The sequence below is a fragment of the Asterias amurensis genome, chromosome 1 (genome assembly GCF_032118995.1).
Source record: "Asterias amurensis chromosome 1, ASM3211899v1".
Lineage (NCBI taxonomy): Eukaryota > Metazoa > Echinodermata > Asteroidea > Forcipulatida > Asteriidae > Asterias > Asterias amurensis.
Window position 1 is genome coordinate 13,213,584 of NC_092648.1, and position 23,492 is coordinate 13,237,075.

At 38.3% G+C, this 23,492-nt stretch overlaps 2 protein-coding genes across 4 annotated transcripts in view; one reads left to right on the forward strand and one right to left on the reverse strand.

Moving 5' to 3' along the window:
- Window positions 1-96: 96 nt before the first annotated feature.
- LOC139946237 (zinc finger protein-like 1 homolog) lies at window positions 97-7,944 on the reverse strand. The gene is made up of 7 exons (XM_071943861.1): window positions 7,912-7,944; window positions 7,365-7,575; window positions 6,169-6,280; window positions 4,958-5,151; window positions 3,059-3,290; window positions 2,469-2,598; window positions 97-1,733 (listed from the first exon to the last, which is right to left on the reverse strand). Exons 2-7 carry the CDS (start codon window positions 7,464-7,466, stop codon window positions 1,505-1,507), a joined length of 999 nt encoding a protein of 332 aa, XP_071799962.1. The 5' UTR covers window positions 7,467-7,575; window positions 7,912-7,944; the 3' UTR covers window positions 97-1,504.
- A 1,154-nt stretch (window positions 7,945-9,098) lies between these two features.
- The window catches only part of LOC139946265 (HEAT repeat-containing protein 5B-like), a 57,448-nt gene continuing 43,054 nt past the window's right edge, over window positions 9,099-23,492 (forward strand). The window contains exons 1-2 of one of the 3 annotated variants that reach the window (XM_071943898.1): window positions 9,099-9,319; window positions 13,426-13,512. The gene's annotated coding sequence lies outside the window, so the exon portion shown is untranslated. The remainder of the gene's footprint in view (window positions 9,320-13,425; window positions 13,513-23,492) is intronic. The other 2 variants (XM_071943889.1, XM_071943905.1) reach the window with 2 other exon arrangements.

The window sequence follows — 23,492 nt, forward strand, 5'->3', positions numbered from 1 at the left end:
TTCTGAAGATCTGTACATAAACAAAGTGTAAAAAGAAATAAAAACTATTGATAAGAAATCTTTTGTACATTTCGTTATTTATTTACAAGTAAATGGTTCTATGTTTCATATTATTATGTACAACGATATATATACCAACAACCCCAAACATTCACTTTTGATTGTACAGTTGATTTAAGTTAAAATGGTTAAGTGACCAAGATGGCAACCTTCCCATTTCGGAGGATATAAAATAAATTGAAGTGTGGAAAACTAAAAAAATTATTGAGTGAAAGATGATAAATTATGCAAGAAGATTGAAGCAAACATGGATGCTTAAAACTATTTTGGGCAATATTTGATTATTAGTACTATTTGGATAACGATTGGGGCAAAAGCAGATGGGATCACGACTTGCATATAATTACTGTTGGTTGGTTCTGAAGTCACAACATCATCATCAAGGATAAAACAGCTCAACAAGTACATAACAACAAATAATAATCAACTTTTATGAAGTGCTTTACACACTGAAGTGTGTCTCAAAGCGCTTAAAACATTAGAAGTCAAAGTTATCATCAAAAACTTAACATTGTGCAATCTTTTTCATAAAGGGAATGCTGTTATGAAAACAAAAACTATTATCCTATAAAATGTTTCTTTTGCAATTTTCAGCCAAGAATACTTGTTTTAACTTACTTTTTGCAAAATCCTAAATACAAATAAAATTAAGAAAAAGAACCCTATTCCACAACCTCACTCCCTATGAAATGAGACAAAGGAAAATTCATCCTCATTATATCTAGTTGGAAAATTATTTAAAATTGAATAATGACTATATAAAAATGAGTTTGGTTTTCTTTGCATGTAAAACATCTTTTGTGCATATACTTTTCAACTAATAAAGACTGGAATATTGGAAAATGCACAAATTGATGGTTCTATTACATCAACTAATACAATTACAGGTGTACCAGTATTTGTGTATGCCTCAACACTTCTTGTAAACCGTTTCTCATTGTAAAGTACCCATAAAAATAATTACTCTACCCCCCCCCCCCCTGATTGAGAGCGTCCAGTTACTTCCAGTGAATATTTCAATGAAATCTACTTGAAATGTCCAATAGACCTCTTGCATCTGACATCACATGCTCAAAAAGCGCCCTTACTGGGGTCAAAAAGTGCCCCCACTGGGGTCAAAAGTGCCCCCACTGGGATCAAAAAGTGCCCTCACTGGGGTCAAAAAGTGCCCTCACTGGGGTCAAAAGTGCCCCCACTGGGGTCAAAAAGCGCCCTTACTGGGGTCAAAAAGTGCCCCCACTGGGGTCAAAAAGTGCCCCCACTGGGGTCAAAAAGTGCCCTCACTGGGGTCAAAAAGTGCCCTCACTGGGGTGACAGAGGCAAATGTCTTGACGATAGCTGTTCTTTGTGCGTAAAAACGTGCGCGTGAGCTCAGCGTGTCGCATTATGCAAGGAGTCTATTAATTTTGTTCACCATATCTATGAATAAATTAGTAAGATTTGATCAGACTAGATCCAAACTCAGATGTGATCCCAGCTCCAGGATTTTCCTGCCTACTCTGATGTTTGGGTTGGCCATGGGATCGAGGAAGGGGTCTGAGTTGGAGGCGGCTCGGCCAGCCTGGGTCAAGATGACTACGATGGTGAAGAAGGCAATGACTCCAAGGATGAGGAGGATAGCGTAGCGGCGCATTGGTGTACTGGCATCTGTGGTAGACTTTCCAGTCCTTGATCTGAAGACAATTTAAAAACAAACCAGTGGTTAAAAAAAAAAAGTTCTGAGTTTCAATGAAAATATCCTTATAGTTTCACCTAACATAATTGTATTAAAGGCACTGGACACTTTTGGTAACTGTCAAAGACCAGTATTCTCACTTGGTGTACCCCAACGTATGCATAAAATAACAAATCTGTGAGAGTTTGGGCTTAATTGGTCATCGAAGTTGCGAGATAATGATGGAAGAAAAAAACACCATTGTCACACGAAGTTGTGTGCTTTTTAGATGCTTGATTTTTGGGACCTCAAAATCTAATTCTGAGGTCTCAAAATCAAATTCGCGGAAAATTACTTCTTTCTCGCAAGAAAAATAACGAAAGAAAACACCCTTTTGCACAAATTTGTGTGCTTTCAGATGCCTTTCTCAAATTCAAATATTTTAGAGAGAAATTACCTCTTTCTCAAAAACTATGTTACTTCAGAGGGAGCCGTTTCTCACAAAATTTTATACTATCCCCAGCTCTCCAAACTTGTTAACAAGTAATTTGTTATGCTAATATTTTGAGTAGCTACCAAAAGTGTCCAGTGCCTTCAAACCGAGTGCAAACATTTGTATGTTGAGCAACCACAGAGTGGAATACTTTTTATCAGTTTCCTGTCACAGCTGATGCTGTAAGGGTGAAAAGATTTAAAATATGTCATTGTTTTCAAAATATAGAGATAAAGCAGAGAAAGAGAGAGATCAACTTACTTGAACCATCTTGCAAACCAATTGAGGGCGCTTCGTCTCTTGTATTTGTCCACATCGTGGTCTTGTATAATATCTACAATTTCATCATCTTTGCTACCACCTTGTCTCTTGTGAGCTGCTGGTAATTGACCTAGTTGGGATCAAAATAAAAGGTTTAACTTCTTATTTGAAAGTCGTCAAATAAGTTTTTCAAAGCTCTTTTAATCATACAATATAATAAGCTCTTCAATCAGCAAAGGAAAAACCATACGCAAATTAGTTTTGTATGTTTGTTATTTTTGGTTAGCTCTATAATTCTATTATCTTATAAGAAAAGATTCAACCCAAGAAATTCATTCCCTGCTTCCAGTGTTCTCAACTTTTAGATAAAAACTATGACTGAACAATTACAATATAAGGTGGGATATAAGGAAACTTGTTATGATTTGTTTATACTGACAAAATGTGATCTCCCTAGTTTGAATTGGATAATTTCTCAACAATAATTTATTGGATTAAAGAGGGTACAACATGCTAACTTTTACAATATCACTTCTACTTGAACTTAAAAAAAAAAAAAATCTTCCAGACTCGAAGATGAAATCACTCACCACTTGATAATGTCTCTGGTGTTAGTAGTGGCGTTTTACTATCTATATTCACACTGCTACTTGTTGTTCTGGCTTGTAATACTGTGCTTTCCACAGGCCTGTATACAGCACTGTCTATCTCTGTACTCGGCTTCAGAGCTAGTTCGGTCATGCTGCTCTGTGGTGTTTTGTACAATTCTTCTTCAGGTTCGTCGATTTGCAACCTCTGTGATGGCTGCTGTGGCTCGTCTATCTGTAAATGGAAAGCATTAAGAATCATAGCTCTGCACTGTCTTTACTTGTCATTGAATTGCCCCCCTTTCATACTTAATAAAAAAGGTGTTCAAAACTTATCTTCAAATTCTCTTTTGACGAACTTATGTTGTTGATAAATATTTTGTTTCAACAAAACTGTTGAGCAAATTATGTTGCTAATATACATGATTTGTTTTTAAAAACACTAGTTAATTTCTTGTTGCTGCTTGTTTGCTGTACAATGGCTGATTATGATTTCCTAAGGGACATCGATACTACACATGGCAATTTTTACAAACAACTTTGAGGCAACCAACTGTAATGCATGCACAAGAGATAATCTTCTAGCTGTAAGTTACTATTCCGTACTAGAAAATGATGAGAAAACTGAAATGTGAATGTATTTCCTTCTTGAAGATTGTCTTGCATTGGTTGCCTGTTAATTGCCTTGTGTGCCAGCCTTATCCTTCATTTACATGTAAACAGAGATGCAAACATTGAACTTTAAAAAAGAGTAGCATCTCCCAAAAGTTAAGGGCGAGCGTGGCTTGGGCTGGGCTCCCTAAACCGATTTTTCTATTACTCTCTACAATGCTAATTAGCTCATTTTCAGGCATTGTCGTGAAATAACAATTACCTCTGTATGGACCACCAGAACAGCTACAAATGTTTATAATGGCCAGTGAAAAAAAACCTGGGAAAAAAATAATAAATCCCTCATCTTCCGACTTCGTTTTAAAAAAAAAAACATAACAAAGGGTGGCCTTACTTAAATGTTTTTGTTTTAATGGTCAGAAATGCAGCAACAAGCTATTGGGAGAGAGAGAGAAAAAGAAAACAAAAGAAAAAAAAAACCTGTCCGGATTTTGGGCAAAAAATACGTGTCCGTATTTTGGGCATTGTCTGGACATCGGCGCTACAATTACTAGTAAGAAAACATGGAAACTGTCTAGCTTAGATCTCACAGGCCACTCAGTTGAAGGTATTTTTGTTCAGAAGGTCTCCTTTTTTGTCGCCATTATTTCTTACTTTTTGTGCCAAGCTTCGATGAAGTACATGTACAGACAGCGTGGGCACAATAATAGTGGATACATGAGGAATGAGGTTACTGTGACACGTTAGCTCACACACAACCTCATTCCCCACGCACGTGTGCACTATTATATTCCCCATGGTGTAATAGAGATCAATGGGTACGATCTTGCAGCAATGCACTAGCGTAAAAATACTCATCCGGCCAGCCAGCGGGGGATCAGAGGGCACGCAACAATCATTACGTCGAGACAAGTATATTGTTTGAGTGAATTCGCCGCTATTATTCAACACTGCGTTCTAAAATTAAAAGTGTTTTTTCTTTTCTGTTACAATTATTTGGATATTTTTCTTAATTTTTATTTCCACTTAATAGTTCATTCGATGTTTGCATGTATCGTACGATTTAATAAAATTAATTGTTTAGCGTGTTTTATTGAGTATTATCGTAGCGTCATAGTCACGGCTCGAAATCGTACTTGCTACGCCCAAATCGTGTATGTTGGTATCTCTGTGTAAACGATGTAAGAGAACAATCTGTGCACCTTTTGTGAATTCTTGCTCCACACTGAACCCCCCCCCACAAAAATACAAGGGTATTAAAACATTGTTATTATGAACACATGAACTTACAAGGGAAAGCCCCAAGCCTGCCCTCGCCCAGTTGACTCTGGACAGGGACTCTCGGAGAACCTCAGCGACGGGTGATACCATGTTACCAGGGGGGAAGATACCAACATTACAGGAGGGGCAGGTGTAGCCTGCTGGAGCTGTGTGTGGGGGAAGCTGTCTTGCATACTCGTCCAAGCATGACCAATGAAATACATCTGTGGAAAGTTACAAAACATGTAAAATGTAAGTTGGATTAGAAACTTTGCATGGTGTAAATACGATATGGAAAGGTTTGGGGTAACACCATGTAATGACTATGAGTTAGGGGGGTTCTGAAAAGAACCATGAACATTGCAGTTAATGAGCTAGATGTGGTTTAGCTCTGACAGCCTTTCACTTCCATATTATGCTATGTATCTGTGTACAGCACAGAGGAAGAGTCCTATACAGGGCTAGATGTGGGTATGTTTATATGACAGAGGTTATATTTATTCACTGTCCATTAACATCCCACGTTCTCAGACATACAATGCACGAAAATAACTGCTTTACTTGATTGATATGATATGGTCCCTGCGCAAGCTATCCGGTTTTAGAGCACTTGGCAAGTCATACCAATCTTATCAGAGTCAAAATATTTTTGTATTGAGGATAACATGCATCCATGCAGTGAAATACTATAGGCTAGTCCACCTGGTTGGGCTGTTATGGCTGTCTTTTAACATAGGTCTTGTAATGGCGACAATGACAAGACCGATGTTAAAAGAGAGCCATAACAGCCCAACAAGGTGGACTAGAAATAGGCCTGCTTTGATGAATAATGAATGGATCCTTGACAGAACACATTGAAGTAGTTTGTGCTTTAACCCTTCACAGCCTGACCATTCAAAAGCATCCACATAGTTTAGAAATAGACTATTGTTAGTACTACAGAGCAGATCTATGCATGCCTGTAATATGATGATATTATTTTATGTGGTGAATGCATACTACAAACTAAAGAGTAATATTATGTGCACAGTTGTGCCACCACACACATCCTGTGCAACTGAATGGTTTCACTTTCAAATGATTGGTCATCTCAATGCAAAGAGTGTTACCAACAAGCAGAACTTTACTGAAACATTAAACCTAAAAACATACAGAGTTCATGAGCTGATGTAGGACCAATGTCAAAGCTTTTGCATACAAATTTGTGTGCAGATTGAAGCTGGGTGTTTCCTAGTTCTTACCATAACATAATAACCTAACTACATCTCCATCTGCGAGTTCACTGTGGCACAAACTGCATCTGATATCATAGTCACTATCTTGAAGCCATTGCAAATATGACTTGACTATACACTGCAAAGAAAAAGACAAAATCTAAATATTACTAAATTAGAAGCTGCTTTTGAGAAATCACATGTGTACTAAATAACAACCCACCCTACCCCTTGATGGAAACATCACATGAATCAATGTTGGAAACATCCTCAAAATCTTGGGTCACTTATTCTCACTTGGCTTAAGATGGTATCCTTGTATTTGAGAGGTTGTGCATCACAGTGTGTTTTGAGAAATGTCAGAGAAGACACCTGCTATTTTATGATAACACCATTACAGTCAGTAGCAGTGCTTTGCTACGATTATAATCCTCCGGTCAGAGACCATTATCAGAGACCTCTGGTCAGGTTATGACCAATCTCCAGTAATGTCACACATCATCTGATCATGACTATCACTGTTCTGATTGATCCATTCTTTGCTTACAGGACAAGTGCCAGATTTATGTGCTATCTATGGAAGTGAAGAATGCCTTATGTTGAGGAATGCGCACAAACCAAATTACCCTGCCAACCTGTGAACAGAACAGGTTTATTTTAATATAAAAGATATGTTTTTATTAACAAACTCCAAACTTGTTCCAACAAGGGATGTTCGGGGGCATAACATTGTTTTCAGAAGTTTTCCTGTTCTTCTAAATTAGAGTAGGCCTACTTGATTACAACACAGATGTGACAGTTGTTTAGAAAATAAAACTGGGTACAATTATAGAACACAGGGCCACTCCACTTAATCCACGCTGCGTGAATGCAATCAGGGTTAGGGTTAGGGTAAAGCCCGGTTCATACCTTCTGCGAATGCGAATACGAAGCGAATTTGAGTTTGACGTGAATTTGACGTCACAACCCTCCTTTCGCAGCGATGTTCGCAAGTGAGTTGAGCACGATTCAACTCAGTGCGAATTTCGTTGCGAATTTGTGACGTCAACATTCGTATCACATTCGCCTTCGCAGGAAGTATGAACTGGGCTTTAGGGTTAGCAGAGTGTGGCCCTGTATTCTATAGTTAATCCTAAAACTGATTACATTGAAAAATACAATCAATTATATAAAACTTTAAAAAGTGAAGTCACTTCACTAAATTACTGCACATAATTACTTGCCTTCGGATGATTTGCAACTAAACAGTGTTCACACACATTCACACGGTGTTCAAAACAAAACAAGTTGGTGACCTTTCTCTTGGGACATTTACATAAACCCATCTTTACGTTTAGGTCGACTCTCCAGATGTAAAAATTGTCATTCCAACGCCTGATTTTAGGTGAGATCCCCTTACTTTAGTGCACCTTCTTCCTGTCATTTACACTACTGCTGCATATGGGAATAGGGATTTAATACACGGTCTGGGTGTACGCGTACACTATGCCACGTTTGAGGGGAAACGCGCAGAGGGTGGATGACTCAGAGGTCAGTTGATGTCACGGCGACTATTAACAGGTTCCGTGTATTCTGCATGGTAGGCTTACTAATAAATGGACACCAGCGTAGGAAACTTGACTGTGCTATTATATTTCCAGTTAGGTGTATTGTTACAACAAGCCAATGACATTATTTTGGACAAAATGAACGTTTTAAGCTGAAAATAGACACAAAGTTAAGCAGAAAAATACCCACGATCAGATTAATTAGCGAAAATTCATCTTTTACATGATTGTACATTCACTACGGTACTATTTGGTAATCGTTGAGGCCGCTGGTGGCTGCTCCGCTTGGATGACGTCAAGAAAGAAATGACCAACTAAAACAAAAAGTTCCATTTGAGAATGATTGAACATTCTTGATCGGGTGATTTTGTTAAATGGACAGTTGTTTTTTCTTGTTCTAAACTTCAATTGGAACTATTGAAAACTTGCCATTATTATCAATGTATTGTTGTTAAAAAAGAAGAAAAAAAAAATTAGAATGCCTTTTAAATGATCAAGTGAAAGTTGAAACGAAACAATTTTTTTTTACAAATTATCAATACCGTATTTATTGATAGGAAGACAACAATCTACATGCTTTTTGTAAAAGAAAATGATGTATCCGATAAAAAGAAAGAAAACCAAATGTTATGAGAAAGGTTCATATCTTTACTTTATATTGTATGGTAGGATTACAGGGATAGAAACTCTCAATGTTAAAGGGAGTCCAAAAAGGAAGTAAATAAGTGTTTTCAAAGGGAGTTAATGAATTCCCATTGTCTAGTTTTCAATAAGAGCATTTTTTATTTTCAAATTTCATAAACATTAATGCCCTTGTTGAGTTTACAAAACAACATCAAATAGGGTTATGACTTGTCAGGAACTGCATGGGGCGTTTTATGTAAGACCTAGTTTGATTAGTGACAATAAAACAAATTTAGAAACATTAGAAATTAAGTAATGTTTCTAAAGTTGTTTTTATTTACTTTTATTTCACTTTACTGTATTCAAAATAAATATTTCTCCGGAGTAGTTTAGGCCTAATTCGTGATTGGCACTGGTATGAACTAATAGTTTTACCAACCTTATTGTTAGCTATCATAAAATACTTATTACTTGAATTACTACAGTTTTTTGACATCATCGCCATCATCTTAGAGGTAAACCGATTATAAAAAGAACAGAAATCGCACAGATTTGTCCGCCCGGTGAAAAGAATTTGCCAATGAAAAACCTCTTATGGACCTTTAGGCAAGGGGCCCTACTCAAAAGACACCATTTGCAAAAGGCCTTTCATTATATTTTAAAATGTGATTTTATAGTACTGGACTTGCACTTTAAAGTTCTCGGTGCCCCGTTTGTGTTTGATTCGCGAACGGGCAAGGTTCTCAATAAGGCGTAAAATAACCATCCGTATGCGACATACACACACGCACGACACTTGTCACGTCAAGCAGCATGAATTAAAATCCGTCTCGCACTTCGCCCCCTTCACGTTATTTCCGGAAAAAGTCGTGGTTCAGAGACTGTTTTTACTAATAATGGTGTATGTTTTAAAGAAGTCTGGATTAATGTAACTGGGACCAAATTATAACCGAGACTGTGGATAACAAGCATCTTGTGTTCTTCAATTCAACATCGTCGTCCGTCAGGTAGGCGTTTATAAATTATAGCTTGAACGCAAGCAAAGCAATGTGTTTGCAATGGAGGGTTACCCCAATGGAGAATCCTGTACGACGAATACGTTTTAAAAATGCACTCACTCTGCAATTTACAAGTGCAATATTTTTATGGGAAATAGGGGACCATGATGGTGGAACTGGACGGTAGTTAGTTGGTACATCCAGCGACGTTAAGTTCGTGTTATGACTGGGGACTGGGGTGTATGTTCTGACTGACTAGGGTGTATGTATTTTGCTTGTTATAAATAGGAATACACATATGGGATTGGGAGTTTATCATTAACGAAATGCCTTTAATTAATAATGCCATTAATTAATTTCATAATGGGTAGTTTGTTGTATTGTAGGACTAGTTTGTTGGCATTTCTAAATTATATTGCTTTAACTATGTGCACCAGAACGACCCACCAGACAATGACATGCCAGAACACGGCTGTGCCCATTCCCAATTTTTTCATTCACTGGACAGCCACACTGACCAGCAGAGAGTCACTGATGTCGTGACTGTATATGTGCATTGAAGTGAATAATGAAACATGAATGGTGTATCATTCATGGTGTTGTTAATTAAAATTACCAATTCCCATTTTACTTTGTATTACAATCACTAACCAGCTAACCATTGAACCTAACCAAAACTATTGACCCAATTCACCTGCTGACGTCATCATCAGAATAATCTTGGATGCGCCATTTTGGTGGTCAATGTCACTGTGCGTTATTTAGTGAAGTGCGCATTGTAGGCAAAGCGGCGTTTACACACGTCAACCTATTTACCAGCAAAATGGTGAGTGTGGCACAGTCGCCGCGCGTGCCGTGCGTGCAAGGGGTCACCATGTGAAACTGTAACTACATGTAGTTGTGATAATCGTAACACCCAATCCTCCGTCATTGGGAGCCCTCAGATCGGAGGATGGACATGATGGAGGGTTACGATTATCGCAACTTTGGAGTAATTCATAATATTCTTACTTTGACTGCATGTCCATTAATATATTCTTGAAATTATTTGTACTTTTTGTTCTATTTAATACTTCTCACAACATGAACACTAATATTAATAATTGTATAATATGTAGACAATTTGAAAATCATGTTTTTCATGAGGCTTATTTAGTTTTAAAAGGTCGAGTCAAACCATGCTAATGATCTTGAAAGAAGTTGGTGTATTATTCGTCCGAAAGCCTAAGATATTGTTAATGCCATGGTAGTAAGCATCCTGCAAGTTTTGTTTGTCCGATGTGCCCCAATATTTAAAAGTTTGAAGTTTTAAGGCGACTTTTGGAGATCCAAATCAACCAGACTTCCCTGTGTCTGTTTGTGAATGATGCCGTCAGCGTCAGAGATGTGGTTGGTACCCGTTGTGAGCAACGACTGTCGGAATGGTGCCTTATATGAATCTAACGATTGACTGATTTAAAAGTTTGATGAATAAAAGTAAGACTCTGCCTTGAGGCGACTTTTGGAGATACAACCAAACTTCTTTGTGTTCGTAAGGGAATGATGTGGCCAGAGATATGGTTGGTACCCGCTGTGAGATTGTCACCTTCACTAACTGGATGGATTTGAAGTTCTCGATGGAAATTCAGTGAAAGTTTTTGTTGTTTTCTCAACAAGTAAAAATTCAGTTGAAACATTGACATGTTTTGTTTTTTATTGTACAGTACAAGGATCTTTCTTGATACATTGAATTAGCTCTATATTATCAAATGTTGTGGTATGAATAAGCATGAAGGAAGGAATACTGTTGATACTCAATGGAATAAGTGAGCAGCAGTGTGATGCATCGATGCCAAGTCATAATTCTGGGAAGACATGCCTGGCCGCATCTGACTACATAGGAAGAAAAAGACTGATGTAATTAACTTTGCCAATTAAAAGGACTGCAGAGGTTACATGTATAATCATCCCAACTTGTCATTATAACATGCGCACTGTAAGTGATGTCTGATGCTTCTTCAGTCGTGGAATGTAAACATTGTGAAAATGAATCAAGTGTATACATGTACATCCCAATAGTCTTACTACCTGTAAAATCCAGATCAAACTGCTAATGGAGTAAAATTCTTACGAATTGCCACTTTTTACAGCTGGTAGACCTTTTAGAAAGGTTTGTTGCAATTGCAATGAACATATTTATTCAAAAATATTGTTGTAAATCAGTATTCTCCATTTTCCATAAACATGTTGTTAGGCATGGGACTTCACAAGGTCACAGCCATTGTCACTGGCTGCCCTGGTCTTGGCCTTAAGACCCGTTTTAAATTAGATTTAGTCCCCCAGACTGTCTTTGGGAATGGAAGGTCAAGGACACAGGCTTTGCACGTAATCTATACATTGTAGTGTACATAGTGTCAAAATTTACTGTAAACAAACGTTTGAATTCCTCAGTCTCACACCCAATGGCAGATAACAAAAATGAAAATTAAAATAGATAACACTAAAAATACATACGTTTTTTAAAATAGAAATCAGGGCTGGAAGTGTTTTTTTCCTTGACAATGTTTTGCCTGCCTCAAAGGGCTAGCTAAACATCAATTTAAGTAACCAAGTGGTTTCAAAAAGACTGGATCCTGCTGGTCTGAGCAGATTATTTGTTTCAGTATCAATTGTGGTTCATTCAGAAGGGTGCGTGTTACATGCCTTGTGGCGGGATAGGCCTACATGTACTTGTTTAGTTTATAGTTTATTGACATCAAGGAAAAGTACATTTTTATGATCAATGTAGGACAAGAACAAAATTGTTTTCTCAAAGAGGCGTTTCGATTTTATCCAAGATACAAGATCATATTCAGCAAAATGCCAAGGGTAATTTTACTCGCGTAATATAACCGCGTCACAAAATCCCAAAGATAAGTGTTCTCTTTTAAAACGGAATGGTTCTCATCAAACTGAGATGGTAATCTTTAAACATTAGGCCTACAGCCTAACCAGCCAAAAAAGAAAATGCGGGTATTTTGTTTCATCCGCTAGCTCATCATTCCATCTCCTCTCGGAGAAGGGGGAAACGGGAAAGACTACGACTGAGCTGGAATTAGGGTAGCGGCCTAAATAAGACAAACTACAGATGAAGGATCTCTATCGACTCACTCAAGGAGAAGCCGCTGAGTTGTGACAGCTGTCCTTTCTAATATAACTCTTACTTGAACATTACTTTTTTTTCCTTCAAGTCGAGTAGTGTTCATCTGTTCATATGTATTGCCTTCGTCATGTTCATTTCGCTCATCGGGACAGTGTGTGCCAGTGCCGCCGTCAATTCGTTTTGGTTTTCATGTTGAGTTTTTCCAGAGGGAAATCTCTGTCTGCAATTAGCTACTGATTATTGTAATCCCCCTGGCCAATTTCACAGAATTGTTAAAGGTGTTATGTTATTATGGGTTTTGAAAGAGCACATTCATTCTAATTATCTAGGAACTTTCTTAATAAGTACACACCCAACCTTTGGGGTACCATTATAAAAATAGGTGGTCATGTTTTTGAGTTTATACTTTGTCAAAAATGTCTGCTTGTTTCTGTTCTGGGAAAATAGGAACTCAAGTAATTGGGACAGTTTAATCCCACCTGACTGCCTTTAAGATTAAAATGTATTTACAGTGATTCGTACTGGTGTTGAGTTGATTAAAAATGTGTGTCAGTTTGAAAACTCTGTTGGATTACATAATTATTGTATTCAGCTACATGTATCAATCTTGTTATTCATACATGTATACATAAGCAAAAAGTTATGCTCGGCTTTGGAAAGCTCTATTTAAATTGGGCCATTGGTTCATTATCTTTGGTCATAATTATAAACTGTTTTAATATAGTACATGTAGCACTAATCTTAAGTTGTGAAACTAACAACTAATATTTTTTTTTGCTGTGCTTTGTGCTGATTTGACAGTGATTTTGGTTTGATTAATTTTGCACATTGTTTTCCATTCTGTACATTTATACAGTTCTACTTCCAGACCATGCCACATCAGTTTAGTCTTCATGATTTCTACATAATGCCACTATTTTTTATCATTTGATTTTTATTATTTCATTTGTTTTCCCTCTTTTATGCATGTGCATGCTTTTTTGCTTGCCTCCAGTTTATTGCAAGGGGTTCTGTTTTGCTGCTTGAGAGCTCTTCGCTAAAACACTGCCGCTGCAGACAATTCTTCAAACTCATGAGGTAGGTAGGCAGACATCCATTTCACATCTTTTATTCATTACTCATTTAAAGGCAGTGGACACTATTGATAATTACTCAAAATAATTGTTAGTCATAAAAACTTACTTGTTAATGAGGGGTGAGCAATGGAGAGCATAGTATAAAACATTGTGAGAAACGGCTCCCTCTGAAGTAACACGAATTTGGTTTCAAGAACTCAGAATTAGATTTTGAGGTCCAGAAATCAAGCATCTGAAAGCACTTCTTGTGACAAGGGTTGTTCCTTCTTACATTATTCTCTCGCACCTTCGATGACCAATTGAGTTCAAATTTTCAAAGGTTTGTTATTTTGTGTTGACATACACCAGGTGAGAAGACTGGTCTTTGGCAAATTATGCCAATAGTGTCCAGTGTCTTTAACAGCTTTTCGAAACCTATTTTGAACACTATTTTGAGACATGTTGAAGGCGTGCTGATTTTGTTGTTGCTGCATTATTTTCCGCTTGTAACTTTGTGTGAGTGAGAGTGTCTACCTTTTGACCCTGAAGGCTTGAACAAAACAAAACAAACAAAACCAGCATAGTGATAGCCAGAGGGGTGACTGGGTGTCGTTTTGAATGTTTTATCATCTCAAACATGAATCAACATACATAAAACATATAATATTAACGTTTCTAAATAGTTAATTTCCAACACTAAATGAAAATAACAGACCAGAAAGGGGGCAGAAAGGGGGTCTTGATGGACAACTTTCTCAATTATGCTAAAATTGACACCTACTTTGGCTAACGGTACTGTGAAAGTAGTGTCTTGCTGTCTTCCCCAGGGTGATGAATTGACTGATGAGGTAAAAGAGAAGTAAATTGAACCAATTTCAGCAGCACGCAATCAAGTGCTGCATAATTAAAGAGCAAAGGGACTGTATGTATGTGTACCGTAGGCCTACAGTGTGTAATTCTAAATGGCTGTGATTGTGTGGCGAACTCCATCAAAAAGTTCAGATAGAAATTAAAATGAAAGCGTGCCTATTTTAGCTTCCTTTATTGCGAATAATTTTACCTTACCAAGCTATCTTGAATCGTTGATTCTGATTTGTTGATAATGGTAGCAACAGTGTGATTTTAGGAAATATTGCATGACTCCATACCACACCCTGTGCCTTGCGCTATTGCCTTGTGCTATGAATTTTTAGTGTGTCGTGCGCAATTTTAAGCTGTGCATCAGGTTTACTTGAAGATGAATTCGTTATGCTCCCATAGAATACGGATGTAGATCGCGTCTGTAACCCATCCAACTCTGCCTTTGGCCTTGTTTGATATGGCATGCAGAAACAGTGATTTTGCATATTGCTCTTGTGTGATAACTTATGTAGCAAAACAGGGAAATTGCCAAAATGAAACCCTGGTTACAAGTACATTATGGGGTATTGGTACATTTACTCTTGGTCAACCCTTACTGAATGGCAGATGCATGGTTATAATGATCCGGAAAAATGATTCCTTACATGGTGTATGCTGCATTTTCAGCATTCAGAAGATAGGGAAGTCTTTACTGTATTGCTAATGAAGATAGAGGTCATGATACACCAGACATGTAGCCAGGCATGGAGGTATACAGAGGCCGTGAAGGCCATTGCGTCTGTTGCCCTGGTCTTGACCTTGGTGCCCTTTCTGCCCTTTCTAAACTAACCCATATAGACTGATCCAGTGCTGGGCGCCGCCATGTGCTGGGCGCCGCCATGCGCTGCGCGCCACTGCTGGGGTGTCTTTGTGCCTAGTTTTGTGCACAAAGACATGAGAAAATCGTTTTCCTTTTCACTTTTTATTGGAATTGAATGTCTTCCTCGACAATATATGAAATTTCCTTTATGTGACTGCTTGATACAACAATGTACTACATTCTTGATAAAATTTTTAAAATTAAGCAGAAAGTAAAATACTCAAATTCTGACAAAATACCTTGCCGGTGTCATGCATTTTAGCGACTACATGTATTATGCAGTTTCCGCGTCTTTGACCCCTAACTCGCCTAAGACAAGCACATTTTTCAAGATGATACGGCTTCTATTTTGTTGCAAATGTTTGTGGTCAGTGATCTACATTAGTATATCACGATGTCCTGGAAAGGAAATCATGTAAGTTGTTGAGGAAAACATTTAATTTCCATAAAGAGTGAAAAGAAACATGATTTCCTGAGGTCTTTGTGCACAAAACTAGGCACAGTACACCCCAGCAATGGCGCGCGGTGCTAAACACTTGTGCGCACGGTGTGCGTCGGATCAGTCTATAGACTTTAGTATTTTCCTTTGGAAGTGCCTTTTCCGAAATCAGAATGGCCTTGCCCTCTTCAAGATGAAATTCCAAGCCTTGTATACACTTAAGCACACAAATGAAAAAATAGTCTGAATTAATACTAAAAATACCCTAAAAGAGTAAGATGAAGAACCTGGTAAAAACCATATCCAATAACGGGTCCTGTATTGAACCATTCTGATGAATCACACTTGAAGATATTAAGGTCACTTGTGCACGTACAATGAAGTGTACCGCAAATCGAAACCCATATCGATTCAGCATCCAAGCCTTGGATCTTTTACCCTTAAAGTGATAATTGGTTGGTTTTATACTTACTTGTGATAAAAATTTATTAACCTTTATTCTAACATCTGCATGTAAAAAAAAGTGGCATTGCACTTTGATTTGCAAAGTACACAAAAATATGCATGATTTAAGGAATAGTACCAAAGTTTGCAATTATCTAAGTTGTCTTTTTACCTGTTATATTGTGTTTTGTTGGAATGGTTGGACAAAGTGTTGAATTTTAAGGAAAAGCAAATTACGTAGAAATCTGAGGTGTCAGTCATATCAGTTAGTAATACGTCTTTATCAACTCTTTCACTTTCCTTGATTTTGACACTCTTAGTTTAACTTTACATAAAAATAAATTGTGTAAGCAAAGACACGTTCGGGAGTAAAGAGTAAAATACATCGTTGGTGGATCAAATTTCCGTCCTCTAAGTTATCGCGACATGTAGTGTTAAGATGTCAAATTAATTATCAATGAGGGCCTGATGAGTCAGCCATACATTGGACCTCACCTCAGTCACCTTCAACTGCAGGTGTGAAGCCAGCTCGATATGAAGATAAGGACATGTATCATTGTATAGGTTGCTGCACTTAGCACATACGGTGAATATAAAAGGGAGCTGAATTATTAAGCCGTGTTCCCATTAGCCCTTTTTGAGGTTTGACGGACAGTTCATGAATGCACTGTTTCAGTGGTTTGGGGGTATACAGACAATACCCAAACCAAATAGTGCGCCGGTAATGTGTTAACCATGTACATGTCTCAAAATGGCCTATTGGACTTTTTTTAATAACTTAAACACTACATTGTATATCATGCAGCAGAATCAGTTGCTTATAGAAAGTACTTTGTACTTAGAGTCAGATAAACATGGATTAAGGCATCATTTACTTTCTTTCTAGGATTATTATGAAGTGTCGATTAACCTAGTGTTGATTGTAAAGTGTGTTGCTTGTGAGTGAAATTTCACATTTTGAATTAATCAGTAAAGTATACAATCCCTTCAGAGGATTGGAACATATTCCTGTCTGGATACACAGCACTTTAAAATTTATTTTCCAGAAGTGCTCATAGAAACTTCATAAAGCTGCTTAATGGCAAATTTTTAGGTGACCTCGGGAGTTTTCATTTCATAGCGCTGCTATTACCATATAAACAAATGAAAAGGCATGCTAACCTTTCAGCGCTTAGCTCAAAAAAATTATTTGTATAAAATTAAATCTCTCCTTAAGCCCCTTTTCTCATCTCCTACATATAACTCCTTACACTACATAATGTCAGTGTACATGGCGTACCTAGATTAACAATCAGACTATGTAATTGCATTTGCATCACGTGTAATTAGAACAAATCCCTCACCTAAGTGGCCAGCTTTCTTATAATACAGAAATGTAAATGCCGCCGCAAGCACACACCAAAATAGGAACAGACATAACAACTTGTCATATGAAAAACCAATCAAACAGTAATATAAACAGAAAAGAAATTGCTGGCGATTCCTTCGTGACTTCCGTTCCTCTCCGCTCAATTCAGTTTTCTTGTCAAAGCATTCCATTAATTTATTGATGAGTTGATCAGGTGCAACAGCGCCAGCCTTTATAAATGAAAAGAGGGGCGACATGTGCGTCTAGGGCGCGGGGCATTGATAACAAAAATGTACTGCAAATAGATTGAGATGCTTTTATAAAGAGATTGGAACTGCAGACTCGTATATTAGAAGGCAATTCATTATGTTCTATTATATTGGGTGATGACGAACATGGTTTGTGACAGTCCATGACAGACGTCTTTGCACACACCTTGCTGATGATGTGTACATTATACTTGTCATACATTAAAGACACTGGACACCTTTGGTAATTGTCGAAGACCAATCTTCTCACTTGGTGTATCTCAACATTGCATAAAATAAAGATGCTCAACATACTCAACACCCATAAAGACAAATGAAACAGACCTTCTATTACATGCCATCTTAGCTTGTACAAATAAACACAGTCAAATGCATGTTAAACTGTAGTTAGTTTTTTTTTCTCATTTTGATTCTGGTCATGTAAAAATATTTCTGGTTCAATAAATATCTTGAGATACAAGTCTGTGGTCTGTGGGGTGTTTCCCCCAAATTCGAGCCCTGTATGGGAACGACACGCGCACAAGTTGCAATGTACGGAGCAACCATCTCAAGACAATAGACCTTTATCACGTTGCAGCCCTCTCATTGATATCAATGTAACCAAACCGAGGCTGAAAGAACAAAATAGTCTGGTTCCTGTTTGCAAAATGATTAGTAGCATTCATTTTTGTTATTCGATACGAGGAACGTGACCAAGTTGGAGGCAGCATGATAAAGGTCTATTGTAAATCAGGACTCAGGAGGTCTGCGTCTCCTCCTACCTTTTGTGTGGGTACAATGTACAATGTCTGCCCTTGGATGCAGTGATGTCATCTTGCTCTCATCTTCAAGGTCAAAGGATTGAATGATGCTTTGATATTGAGTTATGTACGCATGGTGCACAGGATAGGCCAATGAGCTACATTCTTTTGACCCCTCTCTGAGAGGATGCCCTCGACTGATAACGCCGTGTGTCTAAGACCCACATAAACTTATTTTGAATGTACATATATGTAATAATAATAAAGACTTGTAATGCGCTGGGTGTTCAAGGCTCAGTAAACCAAAAACAAACAAAAGAAAACAGACACAACTAAATTAGTCCCTAAAAACCTACAAAACAGAAGAGAGTTTTTAAGAAGAGAATTGCATCTTGTAGTACAAAGACAAGATCTAAGATTAAGTGGTTAGTGGTAGAGAGTTCCAGATGCATGGCACAGCTGAAGAAAAAGACCTGTGTCTTAAAAAAAGGATTTTAAAATGACATTACACCTCATCTTTAAAATCGCAGTCTCTTTAATTCTGCATACCTGACTGAACAGTCACGCACATTAAATAAGATACCGTTAGACATTCATGTGAAATGTGAAGGGGGAGATAAAGTACAGTAGGAATGCCGAGCCATCCAGGTGAACACGATGCAAACTTGTAATTAATTGCCTTCTGAGAGACAAGCCTCGAGATGCATTTATTTATGTGCTAATGTGCCACAGTACGATCCGGCACTAGTAGCGGAGAGAAGAGATGTGATTTGCCAGTAACCATCCAGGCCTGTGTGTAAGTATGCTGATCAGGTGATAATATGACTCAGTGGATTCGTGCGATACTATGTCTTTGCCGGCGTGCTGGAATTAAAAGAAGACTGATATGGCTGTCGAGTCTCGTGCTCTCTCTCTCTCTGCCCCCCCCCCCTCCCACCCCTGTTGTGCCTCGGGGATGCAGTCGCAGTGTTACAGTAATGATAAATTGGGTCACTCTGTCTCTTACTTGAAAACAAGACCGACGGGGGAAAAATAATCAGCAATTTATTTCTTTTTTTTAAACGTACTTCTTACTCAGCAAGTGGGTTGATGTGATCAGTTTTTTCCAGCGTTCCCTTTTCATCATCATTATTGTCTTGAATGCATTTATTGTGCGCGCCGCGGTGTAACCGTCGTTGAGTGATGGTAGGGAAGGAATGGGACTAATTGGAATTAATTGTTGGATTTAATTGTGGCATGCATAATGAGGGTTGTGTACAGGTAGTGGGTGTATTACAGTTGGTATGGTACATATACAGCAGGGCTGATACTTCAGCGAAGCAATGAAGGCGATTGCCTCCATGCCCCCTAGTCATTGCCTTGGTGCCCTTAAAATGATCCTAGGGTGCTCTTTATCAAGGAGAAAATGCCTTTATGCCTTTGCCCTTTTTAAAAACGAAGCATACAGGCCTGCATGTATCTGTACATGTATACCTTGACGCATTCACAGTACAGGATGACAGCGTAAAAACCCACTTGAATTAATCTAAATGTTGATGGCATGCATGGATTAACATACTGTACGCCTATTCCGTATTATATTAATTAGTTAATTACTGTATCAAGGTTGTTGGACAATTAGTCTTGATTATAATTCCCTTTACTAATGTAGGCTACATAGTGTAGGCCTACACTGGTGTGTTCATCAATGATACCATTGTCAATTACCCACGTCTGTGCAAAAAGAGATTGCCACTCCCCTCCCCTACACCCCTCCCCCACACCCCTCCCCGCCCCCCACCACCCCTCCCCACCATCCTCCTGGCAACATAAAAGCACACCCCAAAACCAAACCTTGATTGTTCCTTGAACAGTCTGTCTGTGAAACTTGGATTTTCAATCTGTGTTCAAAACCCAAGGCTCAATCTAGATCTGGTCAAATACTTTGTTCTCTAATCTAGTTTTGGAGTGAAGTGCGTCTCTTATTCCAATCTGCAATCCGTTTCTATTGGGTTAGGGAGACTTTGTAAATAAAGATGGAATTATTTCTTCCCTGGAACTCTCAACCTTTGCTGCAGTAATCTACAAATTGCATTTGTTTTGTAGACGGCAGGAACACTTCAGAGAAAATAACTGTCTTGCATTGCATTTCGAAAAAAGAAAATCCAAACCCTCTTTTCAAAAAAGTTTACACTAAAACTAACCCATGAAAAGTCGATTCAATAAATGTCACAAAGCGTTAAGACTAGTCTTATCTCGAGTGAAGGACGAATTAATCGTCCTAACTTAGGACTAGCCTTAGGTTTTTGAAGAGTCCAAGGACTAGTTGTAAGTTAGGACTATGTGCGAAAAAGACCCCTTGGCTGGAAATTTGCACTGAATTGCAGGCCAGAGCCCATTGATTTGAGCATCAGGCCAGTAAACTTATTACTATGCAAGTCCAGCAGTCACATGTTTTGGAATATTAGTACCTCACTGTTATCTTTATATTTTTTAGAATAATGGTCGAATGTTGACTGATAAATATCATTCAATTCTGTTGAGTCTAGTAAAGTGTTAAAAGTGTCATTAAGTTCGTTGTGAAGGTTCTTTGGGGGCGAAGGTTCAGGTATTGTAAGGGATTTTGTACGTGTTCAAATAATTCAATGCGATGGTGAATCGGAGGGTTGTCAGATGCTGCTTCCTCAATTTGATTTCAGACACAAATGTTTATTCTGGAGGATTTCTACTGGTATGAGCTATATGATCAGTGAGCTATCTGTTAGGAGTAAGTCAATTACCAATGGATGACCAGAGATAATTACCAAACCTGTACGTTGTCTTTGAAGGAGCAAGAATCAACATTTTATTTTCTAGCAATCAAGCGTGTAATTACATTTGACTAATAAATTAGTGCATGGTTACTCATACCACATTACCCATGGACTTAACAGAAAGTCTGAACTTATGTTTCTGACTAATTGCATTATGACGTTTGCCGTCGAACATAGTTTGCTTGACATGATTGATAACTACATGCATGTATAGGATTTGAGGCATTGCATGGTGAGGTATCAATATACAATGTATATTTGGTTTGCGGTAACACCATCTTGCCAGGTAGAGTTTGTTCTTAGAGAACTGTCTTTCTTTATTCTACTACTGCGGAGTAGATTGTTCGGGTGTTCGGGAGACTTCTCAGTTCTGCAAAGAACTGTCTTGCTTATTAACTATTACCTGGGCTGATGGTATAGAAATAGGCTGTGACTACTACTTTAGCTTATAGGATCGTGCATGCATGTATTGTATCAAGTCATGAAAATCATTAAAACCATGTTCACACTGAGAGATTCCCAGGACAGTTTGGTTGAGTGTTCACATTTGAGTTGCAAACCCTGGCAATCTTCCTGGAAGCAGCCATTTCCCGAGAAAAATCTACTCCTGCTTTGGAGTAGGGTTTATCACTTTGGCAAATTATACCAAGTGTGAATCCGAACATGAAACAAGCATATAGGTGACGGTGGGGTTAAAATTCCTGACGAATTTCCTTGAGTTTTAGTTTTGTCAGTAGTGACTTAAGACAACCATGGGATTACTCGCAACCCTGTCTCTTTAAATGTGATTACATGTGGATGAGGGAACAAAAATGAGCCCCCAAAATTCAGTGACCCAAGATCAGAGCTGAGTAAACGAACCCCGGAGAGAGAGCGAAAAACATCGTCTGAGATTGTTTGCTTTTGACAAAGTGTACACATAGGAAGCGCCTCAGACAGGAGGCTGTGTGCATACTGTACGGGAGTGTGTAACTATTTAAAGATGCACAATGTATCACCCTTGTGAGTACAGATGGTTTTCCTTCGGAAGAAATAGGAAGTGAAATTTGATGGAATCATCTGTCGGGATACAGCTGAAGAGATACAAAGTGAAAATAATTCAGATGAGTTTTGTGTGATTAATTATGGTTGTGAAGCCGAGGATTCTCAGAAAAGTGATAATAATCGGTGCACTAGCCAAGGAGAAGACAAGAATTATTCATGGAGAAAACCCATGCAATCTGGTGGGGGACTGAACACCCAGTTCATAAAGTGCCATTGCAGGATTCAAACTGGGGTCCTATATTCCATTGATCAGATTATTTGTTGCAAACACATAAGCTGGTAACCTCATTCTGGCAAGCAAACATTTGTTGTGCTAAGCTACTTTTTGCACTTAAAAGCAGAAGAAAGTTCATAGAGCTCTGCTGAAGCTGTAAATACTGCTTAGCAGGATACCGTTTAGCAGGATACCAGTGAGTCACAGATGGTTTATGTGACGTGGTATTTTGGCTGGTACCCTCATCATTCTGGTGAGCATTTTGTTGTGCTTAGCTCTGTTTTGTGCTTTAGCAGTTTTATAATTAAGGTAAATGGTAATGAATCTGTGAGTTTCAGTCAAATCATTTCCAAAGTAAAACTAAGGCAGTGTCCGAAACGACGACTTCGGCTACAGCTACGTCTAGATCAGCGTGTCTTCCAGTGTTGAAGAATAGGCAAACTGGTGCGATCTAGCTGTAACTGTAGCCAAAGTCACCGTTTCGGACACAGCCTAAGACAAGTTAATGGATGTGAGGGGGAGGGGATATCACTGCAGTAGCAAGGGTCTTTACAAAGTAAATTTGTGTGTTAAAGTGAAGCCTCTGTGCTCCATGCATACCTGCATGTGCTGGTACCATACTGTCACATTGACACATGAATCTCAATCACTATTATCCATCACATTTGATATATAAAACTACAGAGATAAATACATGTGAGTATGTGGAAAACTTTACTGCAGATAAGGTAGCAATACACTGTCTGCCTCGGTCATGGCTCGCCAAAAATTCAAACCCCTAAGATCGGAACCCGTTCGCAAAATTTGTGTATAACACCTGGCTTGCAGTACAGATCGAGGAGGAATTATACTGGCACGATTCTCCCAAGTACATAATCGTAGTTAAGGAGAGTAGAACAACTGCAGGCTAAATTGCATTTAATGATATTATGCTTTATGTCTCAGTAGCAGACACAACTCGGCACGGACACCACGTCCATTGACGATAGCACCTTT